The 15,688-nt window shown below is 49.1% G+C and overlaps 1 protein-coding gene across 2 annotated transcripts; it reads right to left on the reverse strand.

Annotated features, from left to right (window-relative positions):
- Positions 1-63: 63 nt before the first annotated feature.
- Positions 64-14,809, reverse strand: FCMR (Fc fragment of IgM receptor). 2 transcript variants are annotated; one of them, XM_036344507.1, is made up of 8 exons: positions 14,650-14,809; positions 8,009-8,341; positions 7,205-7,324; positions 5,784-6,006; positions 4,244-4,374; positions 3,819-3,977; positions 3,446-3,525; positions 64-773 (listed from the first exon to the last, which is right to left on the reverse strand). In XM_036344507.1, the coding sequence occupies exons 1-8, from the start codon at positions 14,687-14,689 to the stop codon at positions 597-599; spliced, it is 1,263 nt and encodes a 420-aa protein (XP_036200400.1). In that variant the 5' UTR covers positions 14,690-14,809; the 3' UTR covers positions 64-596. The 2 variants fall into 2 exon arrangements, with proteins under 2 accessions (XP_036200400.1, XP_036200399.1); XM_036344506.1 differs by having other exon boundaries at positions 7,205-7,375.
- Positions 14,810-15,688: the final 879 nt, after the last annotated feature.

Below are 15,688 nucleotides of genomic sequence, written 5' to 3' on the forward strand. Positions count from 1 at the left end.
GCTCTATCCACTGAGCCAAACCGGTCAGGGCCTGTATGTCCTTTAGAGTCACTGTTTCCTTTGTTAATTTTTGTCTGTAAGATCTATCCAGTGATGTCAGCGGTATTAAAGTCTCCTACTATGACTGTATTGTTGTCAATCTCTCCCTTGAAGTCCTCTAGAAGTGACAAAAACTATATTTAAAAGAGGGGAAATGCTAGGGTTAGGATCCTTATGAGCATCAAGGAAGGGAGACTTAAAGAAGATTTAGGGACATAGGGAAATATATATGGTTCTGAAAATTTAGAATCCTTCATCACATCAAAATTAATGCCACATGGTCTAGAGCTGAGGCAGCAAAAACCCTGTGATCAAAGAGAGTCTGCAAATCCCACAGCCTGTTATAGGGCTTGAAAGGGAAGCAGGTGGCATCGGGACAAATGCCCTGCATGGCCAGAAGCCACCTGAAGGCCACCGGGGTTTGCAGAAGAGCCATGGGAACTGAGCTATGCTCAGGGCAATGAGGCAGAGACAGGATGGAAGGTGGGATGTGGGATGTCACGAGGGGCTCTAAAAGTAGACGAAGCGGGTGTTGGAAACCAGCAGACAAACCAGACTCATTGGCGCAGAGGCCTGGGCCCAGGGGGACAGCTGGAGGGGTGAGTCAGGCAGTAGATATTGACGTATTCATCTGAATCAGCATCCTCCATCATGGCGGCAGGCTGGTGGTAAACGGTCATATATTCACAGCTGGTCTTCAGAGACGGCACGTGGGGCCAGGGAGCTTCCGACACCTGGAAAAACCAAGGAAGCATGACTGGGTCTGGGTGGAGTGACTTGCTAGTTCTCCAGCTGGATTCCCACAGAGGGCAACGGCGGGCAGGCAAATGGTTGCTGACTTCCAGAAGGCAACGACACAGAGGTGGCTGCGCTCCATCAAGCAGCTCCGCCCTGGGGATTTTCGGGGCGGCATCTCACCCGAGATAACTGGAAAACACTTAGATCTAATGTGGGCAGGAAATGCCTTACATGGGGCTCCGACTACAGTCACGTGGTTAAGCACCCGTCTGGAGGAGACTTGGCTGCCAGAGGAGTTTTCCCCTCTGGGATTGGATGCTGTGACTTGTGGAATGAATATACATCCTCAAGGGAGTTATTCAGAGGCAGGTGAGTCACCCCTGTGCCTCTGGAAGGCTCGGAGAGGCAGTGACGTGGTGTGACAGAGCATTCCAGGAAGGCGCTGGGTGGTGAAGGGGAGAAAGGCAGCAGGACCTGTGGGCACAGGGGTGCTCCTTTCCCCAGAATCACCTGCCTTCAGGATGAGACAGTTCTTGGGGGACAAGGCTGAACCATGACCCAAGAAGGCTGTGGTGGTGATGGGCCACATGTTTATTTATGTATTTATTTTAGATATATTTTTATTGATTTCAGAGAGGAAAAGAAAGAGAGAGAGAAACATCAATGATAAGAGAGAATCATTGATCAGCTGCCTCCTGCACACCCCACTCTGGGGATCAAGCCCACAACCTGAGCATGTGCCCTTGACCGGAGTCAAACCTGGGACCCTTCAGATCCCAGGCCAACCCTCTATCCACGGAGCCAAACCAGCTAGGGTACGGGTCACATGTTTAAACACAACTGCTGAGAATTAGAAGTCCAGCCCCCTGAACACAGTAGGCACTCAGTAACTGCTCATTGAAAAGACCTGTTACTTTTGGTACTTAGCTCCCATTGCCTGTTATGATTTGCCATTTGAGATTAATTTGTCTTTAAAAATTAAAATATTTCCTGTGAAGGCTACAATATTCAGTCATTAATCATATGCACCTTGTTGAGAACTTGTTCCATCAAGATTTTTGTCCCTAATGGTAGGAATGAGAGTTTCAAGCAAGGAGGAAGGATAAAAGTTGAGCAAGCTGATGAGGTGAGGGTTGTGTGGCCACAGGGCAGTTCTAGACAAAAGGGTGAGAATAAGGGTAGAGCGGGTAGAGTCTGGGCACTGCTGGACCTGCCTAAGCTACCGTGAACCCTCTCCAGCAGGGGCGAGTGACCGCAAACTCAAGAAGCTGGAGGTGACTGTGGCAGAGCTGTCACTGGCTGCTGGGCATCACTCTCCCCTTTTTAGCACATGATTGCCCAGCCAGTGACTACATTTCTCAGCCAGTGGATGGGAAGGAAGTGATGCGTCTTAAAGAAGCAGGGTTCTTTTCCTCCCTCTATGGACTGGAATGTGGCTATTGAGCACTGACCATGGTCCAGGCAAGATGCCAGGGGTGGAGGACCAACAAGACAGAAGGTGTTTTAGTCCCTGGACGGCCTCCTGCCCTTACTTGGGAGGAAACAGGTTTCCATCTTATGAGCCCTCTGGTTTAAGGTCTGTTGCTTTAGATTAGTCTACACCAGCGGTTCTCAACCTGGGGGTTGAACGACCCTTTCACAGGGGTCTCCTAAGACCATTGGAAAACACATATATAATTACATATTGTTTTTGTGATTAATCACTATGTTTTAATTATGTTCAATTTGTAACAATGAAATTGGGGGTCACCACAACATGAGGAACTATATTAAAGGGTCACGGCATTAGGAAGGTTGAGAACCACTGGTCTACACCCTAATTTAAAAACAGACTTTGGCCACCCTAGCCAGTTTGCTCAGTGGATAGTGTCAGCCTGCGGACTGAAGGGTCCCAGGTTTGATTCTGGTCAGGGGCATGTACCTTGGTTGTGGGCACATCCCAGTAGGGGGTGTGCAGGAGGCAGTTGGTCGATGTTTCTTCCCTCTCCCTTCCTCTCTGTAAAAAAAAAAATCAATAAAATATATTTTAAAAATAAAAAAAGACTTTGGCCATGCTTCGTTTTTCCTGGTCCCTAAGCAAATAGTGTTTTAGCTACTGTGGGCTACTTTAGAGAATAAAGTCTTTTCCTCCCTGACTTTGGGAAAACAAAGATGAGTCGATGGTTTGCCCATCTGCCAATGGCCACGGACAGAAACCCGAGTTCCTATGTCCATTCCTAGATTTCAAGAGGAACCCTCCTCACCCCAGGTGTTGAGTCCTCTCTACATCTTGCCAGCAGGTCATCCTGGGGGCTTCACTGCCTCCAGGGATGGGTAAAGAACTCCTCTCACCTTGGAGAGCCACTTGGAAGTTCTCCCTCATATTAAGGTGAAAGTGTGTACTTCCACCCCCTTCAGGCCTCCTAGAAATCGAATCTCTCCCCCGAGAGTGCTGGATTACCACCCATCAGCCTCTACTTAGCACCCACGGAAATGCTTGGCTAAAAGCCAGGTAACTAAGTCTACCCCGTCGTTGGGCAGGCCCTGCATGGGCACTGAGACTAGTTCCCGGACTCCGCGGGAGCTGCTGGGAAAGCCCAGCCCGGGAGCTACACGTGGCTGGGGCCATGGCGCTGGGTCCGCGCCCAGCTCTGGGACCGCCCCGTCGGGTCACCGCGGCTGTTCTTACCTGGGCGGGGGCAGGGCGCACCTGCGGCGGGGCGGGCGGTGCCGACGCTCCGGGCCTTGGGATCGGTGCCTCCAGGTCACCTGGGGGAAGGAACCCGAGGCCGGGATGAGGGTGTGGCCCGGGGTCCCGCCCCACCCTAGCTCTGCGACCAGCCCTGGGGAGGAGGAGCCGGCCCTGCGCTCCAGCTCACCCGACGGAACCCTGGGCCCCCGCAATCCTGCATTCATCCGCCCCACCCCTCACTGCTCCGCACCCACCCCCGATCCCCGTACCCACCCCCGATCACCGTGTCCTCCCCGCTCCCCCGCACCCTCCCTTACCCTGTGGTCCCCCTGTCCCCCCGCCAGCCAGCTCACCCACCGCCCCTGCTTACCCGCAGCGTGCGCCCCCCGGTCGCGCCGGGGACAGGCGCTGTAGACGTTGTTTTGGGAGCGTGGCCGCGGGGACACGCGGGGCCGCTGCGCCTGGGGCCGCTGGGAGGCCGCCAGGGCGCTCATCCTCAGGGCCAGTCGGCTCGCCCGCCTGGAAAGGGCTTCTCGGCAAAAAGCCCCGGGGAGGGGAGAACGGCTTAGGGTGCGCGGCGCCGGCCTACCCTCCACGGAAGGCCAAAGCTCCCCGGCGGCTGCGACCCCACTTCCAGGCGATTCACCGCCCCCCCCCCCCCCATCCCTGGTTCCCTGTAACCCCGGCCGCTCATTGAAAGCTCCTGGGATCCAGCGGGGGAGGGGGGGTCGGGGGGTGCGGGGCTCTAGGCTCTTTGGGCCGCTCAGTTCTCTCTAACCCAGCCCGACCGCTCACCTTTCTTCCTCTGAATGATCCTGGTCACCAGCAGCCCCAGAAGGGTCAGCAGGATGAGGCTCAGGAAGGTGGGGATCAGGAGGTGAAACCCCTGGTCTTCCATTCGGGACGCCGGGCTGTGGTGGGAGGCTCTGAGGGGGGCAGGAGAGGGAGAGGGGAGAGGGCGGGAAGGGAGGAGGCTTAAGGAAGCACTTTTGAGTGGCCACTGTTTGGAGATGGCTAAGGTTGTCCCTTTGTTAACCGATCCCCCCCCCCCCCAACAAAGAGCCTTGTTTTGGAGCCAGGAAACCTGGGTTCAAATTTAGATTCAGATTTTCACTGGCTGTGTGATCTGGAACCAGTCTCCTAACTTCTCTGAGCCTCATTTCCCTGTCCATGGGTCTAGTAAAACCGATTTCACAGAACCGTTTAAGGGCGAACCACAGAGTGGATGAAAAGAACTTCACGCACCGGGTCCACGCGGCAGTCAGCAAATGTCAGATTCCCTTTCTGGACCTCAGTTTCCCCAAGCTTATTGCAAATGTTCAATGAGTTAGTTTCTTTTCGTTGTGGGAAAGAGGATGTTGTTTTTTATGGTGCTCCCTCTGCCTAGGAGGCCTCCCCTCTCTTTCCCCTGCATGTGGAAATCTTACTTTCCACAAGGAGCCAGTGGGTAAGTCCTCTTCCCTGAACATGGCAAACCAGAACCGATTCTTTTCTCCCTCTTCCCAATTCTGGTGATCATAGCCTTTACAACCTTTGTCACCGTCAGTCTTGCATTAGCGAGATAGGACCTATGTACCGCACGGCTTCGTTTTTTCTACATCTTCAGGACATAGCGCCATGCTTGACACATAGTAAGAAAATGTTGATTGACTTGCCTTGAATTCTTCCCTAAGGAGGCTGTTGTCGTTTCCTGAACTAATAATCAGGAATCCTGGTTCCGTTTGAAACTACTTCCCTCCCATGGTCTCAGTTTCCTCATCGATACGACCTAAATGAAGGTCCCCTTTCTCACTCACATGTTGATCTTTGCTTAGGTAAAAATAATTCCGATTATTGTAGCTTTTCTTTGGTGGCTGCTGTAATACTGCCCCCTAGGGGTCTATTGCAGCACTTTCCTAGCATCTATTCTAGCCTTTCCAGCAGTGCTGTCCAGTAGAAACATAGCGTGAGTCATTCATGTAATTTAAAATTTCCTAATAGCTAGATTGAAAAAGTAAAAGGAAACACGTGAAAGTAGTTATAATCCTTAGTAGTTCAGTCGTTAATTTTATTCTCGTTTAGTTTCTCCCCATCGAAATAGATGTGAATGAATGCGGAGGGACTGAAAATTTGGGGTCTGGCTTCTACAGGGTCGCCTGCTGGGGCGTTGGCAAGTATATTCATGTTAAGGGCACTAAAGAGTTAATGTGCTATCCTCACAGGTCGTCTGTGTCACAGTGGCCTTCTAGAGACAAAGCCAAGAAGGGCCTTGGCTGGTAGACATTTCAGTGGGTCTCCGAATCCTAGACTATTTTGCCTGGGTTCTAGCCCTTCCCGGGTGGTGGAGGCCTCTCACCTCTGCCTGTGAAGCCTGGTGTGCTGGTTGTAGCTGGCTGTCTGGGGCCTGAGCAGCCTCTCCGGGGCTGGGGTCTTTGAGCTTGTGGTGGATGGCAGGCGGGTTGTGAGCTTGGCCGCCACCACTGCCGATGACCTGGAAACTCGAGGGCGGTGGGTGACTGGAGGGGTGGGGGAGGAGGGGTGTGCTGGAGGGGCCTCTGTCCTTGGAGCTGGTGAGGTCACTGCAGGAGACAGCGGGGGGGAAAAAGTGATCTTCCGTCCACACCCTGGTCTCCAGCAGGGGTGGGCCGTGACCACCTCTTTCCTGAACACACTCTCCCCTTTCACCTAGGCCAGTGGTCGGCAAACTGTGGCTCGGCAAACCACGGCTCGCGAGCCACATGCGGCTCTTTGACCCCTTCAGTGTGGCTCTTCCACAAAATACCGACTTCTGCGCATGGGCCACGAAGTTTCAATCACACTGTACGTGCGGGCCCACACGTGGTATTTTGTGGAAGAGCCACACTGAAGGGGCCAAAGATACGCATGTGGCTCGCGAGCTGCGGTTTGCGGACCACGGACCTAGGCTATCTTTGTTCTTGCACTCCTCGGGGCCTGGAATGCCTTCCTAGCATTCTTAGTGCCGTCCACACCCAGTAAATTCTACCCAGATTTGCTTCAAATGCCATTTTCTCCAGGCAGCCTTCCCCGACTTCCCAGGCAGATCAGCCTCCCCTCCTCTGAGCATGGAGAAAGCCTTGTGTTCTGCCATGTGCTTGTCTATTCTCCCCCCTCCCACACCTGCCAGTCACAACCAGGGGCACATAATGAGCTCAGCTGCACTCTCCCTCTTGGCACCCAGCAGAGTCCTCGAGTGACACCATGTTCAATTACTGTATCTACCCCACAGGGTAGACGGGATGGCAATATTGCATGTCAAAATGCATTTAAAACAGGGAAATGATAGGGAACGTAAAGGTATCATTAGTATAATCGTGCTTTTTTTTTTTTCCATTGCAAAATAGAGTTGTTAAGATCACTGTATGCCAGCAAGTATGACAGCCCTGTGGGCAGCAGGAGTCATAACGAGCTCCAGCTGGGAACCTTCTGCCCCATTTCGGTGTCAGCAGTCATTCATAAAAGAGCTGGATTTTGTGAATGGAGCACAAACTCCAGTGCTTGCGGTGCCACCTAGTGGTGGTGTCAGTTCTGCGACTAGAGCCGAGTGTCCAGGCTGTAGGCTGGGCTTGAAGGACACAGAAACAGACCTGGGTGGGGGTGAGGGTGGGGGGTGGGTACCCTCTCCTGAGTCAGGGAAACACTCATCGGAGACTCCGCTATGCTCTGCCAATCACTCTATGAACGAACACAACTTCCTTCCCTTCTCACAACGCCCTGTCACCTCCACCACCCCTCCCACCCCAGCTTTGGGGAACTGACCTTGGGAAAGGACTTCTTCGAGGGAGCTGGCAAGTACAGGTTTCTGGAACCAAGGGAGCATCTCCATGGGTGGAACTCTCCATGGTGGAAACGGCTCCTCTTCCCAGAATGGGTCATACTCTGCTGGAGGCATGAGGAATGCACTGGTGGGCTCTGGGAGGAGCCGGAAGTCTGGGGAAGGGGCAGTAGTAGGAGCTGAAGCTGACTCAGCCAGGATGGATGGCAGCGAGGGGATGAGGGCAGGGTCCCCCAAGAGGAGCAGTAAAAGAAACCCTTTCACCCCAACCCAATTAACCCAGAGGCCTCTGGGTTTCTAGGCTGTTGAATTAGTGCTGCTGGCGTGTGAGGGAGTCGGTGGAGAAAGACAGGACTCCGCAGAAATATGGAAAGGATCAGATCCTAAAGCAACACGTTTGGCCTACAAATGTGGCTTGAGAAAGAGTGTCTTTCCTTTATATTCACCCCTGATATTTCTCATGGGAGAATTATGTCTTTTTGCTCCCAATTTCCTCCACTCTCAGAGCCTCTCCTCAATCTCAGCCCCTGCTCCTCCCCTCATGCCCCGGGTAGGATGGGTACAATTCAACACGAGGAGAGCGCCAGCCTTGCTTGCATAGACAATTCTGTGGACCCTGAATTTAATTGACTCTACGGGGTCCGCCAATCCAAATCCAAGTTATTATTGGACTGACTATTATGGCACTAGCATAGTCTGGGGGACTGCCATAGCCCGATGCTGTCCTAACCTTCCTGAGAGGAAAGGTTTGCCGGCTGGGCGGAGCCTCCATCAGGTCAGGCACCTACCACTGTGGACATCCAGGGTGACTTTCTGGCTCTTGCCCCGGTCTGTGTTCAGGCCTGTCCCACAGGCATAGACTCCACTGTCACTCTGGGTCAGCTCTGTCACCTCCACTAGGAACAGGTTCTGGTCTGGATACAGCTTCAGGGTGACGCGGTGTTTGTATTCCTTCCTGACAAAGCGCATGCTGGACACCACGGTGAAACACGCTTGAGATTTGTCTATCTCGCGGCACAGATACGCTCTCGTATACGTTTCAGGAAGCGGGCACTCAATGGTAATAGATCCGCCCAGCATCCCCTCCAGCTTGACTTCTGGGAGCACCAGGGCTCCAGATACTGCAGGAAGAGGGAGTTAATGGACAGGAAGCCCCATCTCCAGCCATACTCCCACCTCCAGCCCTCTTTCCAGCCCAGGTCCCAGTCCAGCCTCGTGCTCTTCCCCAGAACAGCCCATCCCCTTTATCAGCCCGGGCCTCAGCCAGCCCTCAGCTTCAGTGCTATCCTCATCTCTAGCCCTAGCCTCATCCCCAACCTGTTCCCAGGCCCACCCCTCTTTACATCCTCAGTCCTACTCTATGTTCATCTCTGTGTCCAAACTTGTCTCAGCCGCGCTTCTCCCCAGCCCAAGCCTGAGCATAACCCTCAGCTCATCACCAAACCCATGTCCACCAGGACACCAACCCCCTAAGAATATAGTAAAAAAATACTGCCCTCCAAGGAGAGAGAATATTCCATGGAAATCGCAAACAGCACGTAACCCCCAGGTGTCTTCAGTGTGGCATTGGGAGGCATGGAACCATTTTGCTGCAACAGGTTTGTCTGTCTAGTTTTGCTTTGCTCAGATCCATTCAGCCGAAACAACCATCGCCACCCAGTTCTAGTTGTTAAATCACTCAATAAGCATGAATTGAATGCCTTTCAAGGGACAATAAGATAGTTGATATTCCTCCCCTCACAGAAAGACTCATTCAGTAGGTGGTACAAATGGATAGCCACTGCCTGCCTGGTGTGGCTCAGTGGTTGAGTGTTGACCCATGAGCCGGGAGGTCACGGTTTGATTCCTGGTCAGGGCACATACTTGAGTTGTAGGTTTCATCCCCAGTGTGTGTGTGTGGGGAGGGGGTGCAGGAAGTGGCCGACCGATGATTCTTTCTCACCATTGATGTTTCTATCTCTCTCTCCCTCTCCTTTCCTCTCTGAAATCAATAAAAAAAACAGAACCTTGATCTCTTGACTGCAACTCTATATTCTTCTTAAAATGAACAAATCCACACAAATGGACAGCCACTATAGCACAGTGTCAAAGATCCCATGAAGAGACAGACCAGTTAGCAAGATGACAATGACCAGACCCCAGCTCTCCTTGGAGTTCAGAGTAGCTTCTAATTGTCATCCAAGGCTTAGAAAAGCAGATATCCCCAACAGAAGAAAGATAGATGTACTAGTAACTTCCTGGTTTAGAACTTATGCACAGTGTGCTAAGATTCATGTGGAGAGAACTTGCAGACAGCCTCGATCCAGGTTGGGTCTAGGCACCTGCATGGCAAATAAGCATCCCAGCTGTCCTTAATGTTTTGTAATTCTGGGCTATAACTATATTTCCAAATGATTCTTGGGAGAAAGGGAGGGGTGCAAGAAGCTATATAAAGGAGCCAAGCTGTTTAATGGCATTTTAGCTACTAAACTAAGTAAGTGACATTAATCTATAATTTGGCAACTTGACTTATAGTGGCGCTGTAGGGGAGGATTTCAAAAGTTACTAATTATATAATTAGATATAAATGGATGTTTGGAACATGAAAATAATATAATTTTCATAATGCAAAATAAGGTAAGGGGTCACATGGCCTTGGCTGGTGACGGAGCTCAGGAGATAGATTCTGGATTCCACAAAGCGATGATTTTCAGGGGGGAGGGGTGATAATGAGGAGCTTATAACTCAAGCCATAGCAGAATCTCTGAAAGAAGGAAGCTTGCCTGAGACGTTTACAGTTATAAGATAGAGCGTGGCTTTGTTAAGAGGATGAGAAACATCCAAATCCACTTTTCACTTCCGCGTACACTAACCTATGTGTGTCCAGGCCTGCGGCCTGCCCTTCATGCCTTCACAGTGAATGGAGTGTCCCTCTTCCTACCAAACGCTAGTGCCTTCATCTGTACCCTGAAGCCCATCCTGCTCACCTTCCCCAGGACCTCTCTCCTGCAATTATCCTTTTCCCTCCCTGCCTCTTGCGTTCTCCTCTTCCCACATCGCCGTGGCTTCCACACACGCTCCATTGTGCCGTATTGAAAACCCCTCGGGTGACTTTTGCCTCCCCTTCAGCTGCCACCCGTCTCTGTTCTCTTTCTCAAATGAGCCATCAAACTCCCTGAATCCACTTCCACGCCTCCCAGTTCCTCTTCTACCTACACCTGTCAGAACGTTGCCTCCAACACTCCACTGAAAGTGCTCTAATCAAGGCCACCCAGCCTCTTCCTATTGCCATGTTTAATAGCCGCTTCTTTGTCTTCCTTTTACTCACCCTCCTGGCAGCATTTGATGAAATTGAGCCCTTCAAACACTTTCTTCTCTTGTCTTCCCTGACACCACACTCTCAATAGCTATTCTTTTTCAATCTTCTTACTTACTTCTTCTCTACTCACCTCCCATTGTTGGGCCACCCCAGGGCCTCATACTTGGGTGTGTTCCTTTCTCTGTCCTCCATCACTCTCCCCCCGCCCACACTAGCTTATTTATTCCTGTGGCTTTTCATGACAACTCTATACAGAGTTCATCCAAACATATATCTCCAGTCTTTTCTTTACCTCTGGGCTCTAGAATTGCCTTCCCAATGTTTACATTTGGGTTCCATGTGAATATCTCCTATGTGTTTCAAACAAACAATGGCAAAAAAAAGGACTCTTGATTTCTTTTCCAAAACCCATTTCTACCCTTGCCTTTTGGGTCAAATTTATAAAATGTTTTCTACAACCAAGGTCTATAAGTTTAGTACCTATGTTTCCTATGTAATTTATTGTTTCAGATCTTATATGTAGGTCTTTGGTCCATTTTGAATTAATTTTTTTAGATGGGGATAAACTGTAATTTAGTTTCACTCTTTTGCATGTGGGAAGTAAAGACAAAAAGAAATGAATGGAACTATATCAAACTAAAAAGCTTCTGCAAAGCAAAAGAAACCAACAACAGAACAAAAGGGCAACCAACCAAACGGGAGATATTAGCAAACAATAGCTCAGACAAGTGGTTAATTTTCAAAATATATAAAGAACTCATACAACTCAGCACCAAACAAACAATTCATTTAAAAAATGGCCAGAGGATCTGAACAGACAACTCTCTCAAGAAGACATACAAAAGGCCAACAGATATATGAAAAGATGTTCAACTTGACTAGCTATTAGGGAAATGCAAATCAAAACTACAATGAGCTGCCACCTCACACCTGTTACCAACAAGACAAGTAAAAACAGGGTTGGGGAAGTTGAGAAAAGGGAACCTTTTTCACTGCTGGTGGGAATGTAGAATGGTATAGCCACTATGGAAAACAGAATGGCCATTCCTTAAGAAAGTAAGAATAGAGCTACCTTATGACCCAGCAACCCCTCTTCTGGGTATCTACCCCCCAAATTGGAAAACCTTTATTCACAAAAATACATGCGCCCCTATATTCATTGCAGCATTATTCACCATGGCCAAGACATGGAGGCAACCAAAGTGTCCTTTGATAGAGGACTGGATAAAGAAGATGTGGTACATATATACAATGGATACTACTCAGCCATCAGAAAAGATGAAATACTGCCATCTATGACAATGTGGGTGGACCTTGAAAATGCTAAGGGAAATAAATCAGTCAGAAAAAGCTAAGAACAATGTGATTTCACTCATATGTGGAATATAGAACTAAAATTCGTATAAACAGATAAAACTATGGTGGATACCAGTGGGAAGGGGGTGGGAGAGTGGTGAGTGGGGAAAGGGGGCTCAATGTCTGGTGAAGGAAGATGATTTAACTTTGGGTGGTGGGCACACAGTGCAATATACAGATCATGCATCATAGAAATGCACACTTGAAACCTATATGATCCTATTAACCATCCCCCAATAAATTTAATGAAAACAAAACAACAGTAAAGAACAAAACAAAACTGATTTCTTTACAAGCTCTTCCCATCTCAGTAAAGAGCACCAACATTCATCCAACTGCTAAAGCCCAAAACTCATCCCCATATAAAAGAATCAAGAACAAATTGTAGGGGTGTTGTGTGTGTGTGTGTGTGTGTGTGTGTGTTGGATCATAACATCTAGTGTATGCATGTATTATTATTATTATTATTATTATTATTATTATTATTGGTAAAAATAGCTTGAAACTCTACACCTTGTGATACTGCCTTACTTTATTAGGCAAAGCCACCTAAGGCTTCAGGCAGTGTGGCCTGTAGCTTGGGCCTCATGCATTGGGCTCTGGGGACCAGGACCTGGGGCATGAATGCAAATAAAGGCCCATATATTATATGTCTAAATATTTTAAAGGTATAAATAAAGCTAATAAACTGTTAAATAAAGTTTGTTCTATCCCCTTCTCTTTACAAATTCACACATTCCTTGGATGTTCACTCTAAAACATGGCTATAAGGTAAAGAAAGGCCCCACGTCCCTGTCCCAGCCTCTTGCTTATCTCCCTGCTTCTCTCATCCCTGGCTCCTGCCACCACAAGGGTGCTGGTATATACATGATGGATTCCCCAGTTTGCAGGTATAATAAGCCCCATCTATCTCCGTTCCAGGCAGACTCCTGTGCCACCCTTTCATAGGCCAAAGGTTAGAAGACCCTGAGATGGAAGTGCACACAGTCATTGAAAGTGTGCCTGCAGACATTTGGACAAAGAACTCAAGGTCTAGAAGAGGGGGTTAGGGGTGACCTTGGTGTGGACACATCCCATTGGGCTTGTGAATTCCTCACCCTGTGGGTATGGGCACAAATGGGGAAGAACCAGGCCCACAGCCTGGACTCCTCTGGCCCAGAGAATGATGGTATTGCTTAGAACAGATGGCCGTGGTACAATTTACGTACCCTTCACTCCTGGAGGCCTTCCTTTCCCACCCAACCCCTCTTCCCCCTGAGGTCTGAGTTTAATTTTACTCACATTGTGCTCACTTATGTTCCACTACCTCTCACCCAGTCTGACACTTCATTAAAACTCTATTCCCTTGGGCTTTTTAGGGGTTTTTGATCTTCAACTTGATAAACATTTGACTTTCTTCCATACTCAAGCCATCAGAAAGAAAGCAAGTATGAATAAAAAATCCAAATTGACCCTCAAGGACAGCCGTGGGCAAACTACGGCCCACGGGCCAGATCCGGCCCATTTGAAATGAATAAGACTATTGAAAAAAAAGACCGTACCCTTTTATGTAATGATGTTTACTTTGAATTTATATTAGTTCACACAAACACTCCACCCATGCTTTTGTTCCGGCCCTCCGGTTCAGTTTAAGAACCCATTGTGGCCCTCGAGTCAAAAAGTTTGCCCACCCCTGCTCAAGGAGGTTACCATTTAATCAATAAATGGTAAAATGAGGTGGGCAACACCCCAAACCACAATACAAGGCAGAATGGGATCAGCTATTGGGTTTCAAAAGAGAAGGTTCTGGAAAGTGTATAGGAAGGAGGCGATGGTTGAAGGACCCATAGAAGGTAGAGGTGAGCAGAAGAATGTTCCAGGCAGAAGAAATGGGATGATCAAGGGCTGGTGGCAGTAAGTCTAGCACATGCTCAAGAAGTCCTGTTTAGCTGGAGGTTAGGGAAGTGCTGGGGAATGTATAAGCTCAGAAATACAGAGAAGCAGAAGGGAGAGGTATATAATTCAGTAGGCAGTGGGAGGGCAATCCTATGATTGGAGTCAAGCTTTTAGGAAAATTAATCTGGAACTATAGGTAGGTCAAATTGCAGGAAGAGGGAAAAATAGGTACGAGATGACTGTGTGTTCTTTTCTTTTCCATTCCTTCCCCCTGTTACGTCTCTAGTAGAGGCTGCCATTGCTTCTTATCCCGGTACATGGAAATCTAGAAAGCACATGAATTGGCCATTGATTGTATCGAAGTTTGGCTGGGGACAAATGGAAAGAGGTTGTGAAGAGCCATTCTAACATTTTGCAGCTGATAGTTTAGAGAGATTAGCTGGTTTGGATGGTGACCAATGAAACAGCTGTAAACTGCGACACCGAGTTTGGGAAATGGCCTAGGCCCACCGAATGGATTAGGGAGTCTTCATTTAGTGTTGGAAGTTAAAAATCAGGAGTGAAGGAGATCCAAAGAAAAAGAGTGTAGAGGTAAGAAGAAAGAACTTTGGTGGCACTTGCTATAAGGTTCCAAATTAATAGGCTCTACATCTGGGAGAAGTGACATTTTCAGCCCTTGTGAACCCAACAGGAGATGTGTCTGGGGTGGAGGGAGGGGTGCTAGCAGGGAGTGGGGAGGTTCTCCAATGCCTCATCTGGCCTCTGTCCATGTCCTGCCCTAGTATTGGTCTGCACCTCATTCTGTCTAGAAACCTCAGAGCTGGAGACACCAGCCACTTCTCTACCCGTGGCCAATTCAAACCTCATCTGACATGTAAGCTCTTTCCCCACAGCACTTACCTGTGGGCAGGAAGTAAATTAACCAAAGCCAGGGGTCCATGGCTCCTTCCAGGACAAGGGCCCATTCAAGAGCCTCAGGAGAGGGGGACAAGGATCCACTGCTCACCCAGGAACTGTCACAATCTGAGGTTTGAAAGAGATTTCTGGTCCATGTGAGGATGAAGACTTGAAAATGAGGAAATGACTGCCCCTCTTATTTGCTTGCTGGTCTTAGACCAAAAAAGAAAACATCAGCAAACCACACCGGAAGTCAGGAGTTGAGAAAACATGTGTTGCACGAGATTGGGTCACCAGGGTTCAAAGTGCTTCTGCGCAGATCCGAAAGACCACCAGAAACTATCAGGCATGATATTTCTTTGTCTTGGGCACTTTCTCTTGGAGGGGCCTCCCATGCCTTATGTGTATTCATTGATGCCTTAGCCAGAGTCCTTCTACTTTTTTCTTGTCTTCAGGATATAAGAGCCTCATCACCACTTTTCTTGGTCTGAGGGAGGCTGTGTGGACAGAAGCTTGTGCCTGAGTCAGAGGTGTTGGTTGTAGCCCTTGAACTTATTTGACAATTATTTGAGCATCTGCTATATGGGAATACTATGGGTTTTGAACCTCGATTTCTTTATCTAGAAATGAAGGTGGGGCTAGATGATCCCTGGCATTCCCTCCAACAAAACATTGTTCCTGGGGTCTTAACCTCACATCAGCCACCCTTCATATCTCCTATATCTCCCTAAGGGGCTGGCTCTGGCAGGAGCCCAGGTAACTGTCCAATGACCTCAAGGGTGATGACAGGAGAGGGTGTGACAGGTCACACAGAACTCTGCCTAAAGTCACAGCAACTTGGTACAGCTATACCTTCAGGACCTCAAGTGTCCAAGGGCACAGCCCAGGAACTGAAGGTAGAGACACTGAGGTGATCAGCCATGAGGTATCATGGGTTCCAGTCAGAAGTCCTGAGTTCTGGTCCTGCCTTGGCACTTTCTAGCTTTGAGCCTCAGTTTTGTCATTGATAAAATAGGGATGGTCCCTGCCCTGCCTACCTCAC

This window comes from Myotis myotis, unplaced genomic scaffold (assembly GCF_014108235.1).
Source record: "Myotis myotis isolate mMyoMyo1 unplaced genomic scaffold, mMyoMyo1.p scaffold_m19_p_18, whole genome shotgun sequence".
NCBI classification, from domain to species: Eukaryota; Metazoa; Chordata; class Mammalia; order Chiroptera; family Vespertilionidae; genus Myotis; species Myotis myotis.

Coding starts and splice junctions, on each gene's coding strand:
- FCMR (XM_036344506.1), bottom strand. CDS start 14,689: ATGGACCCCTGGCTTTGGTTAATTTACTTCCTGCCCACAG. Junction 7,376..8,008: donor CACCCTGGATGTCCACAGTG/GTAGGTGCCTGA, acceptor CCCCTTCCCCAG/ACTTCCGGCTCCTCCCAGAG. Junction 3,978..4,243: donor GATCATTCAGAGGAAGAAAG/GTGAGCGGTCGG, acceptor TTTGCCGAGAAG/CCCTTTCCAGGCGGGCGAGC.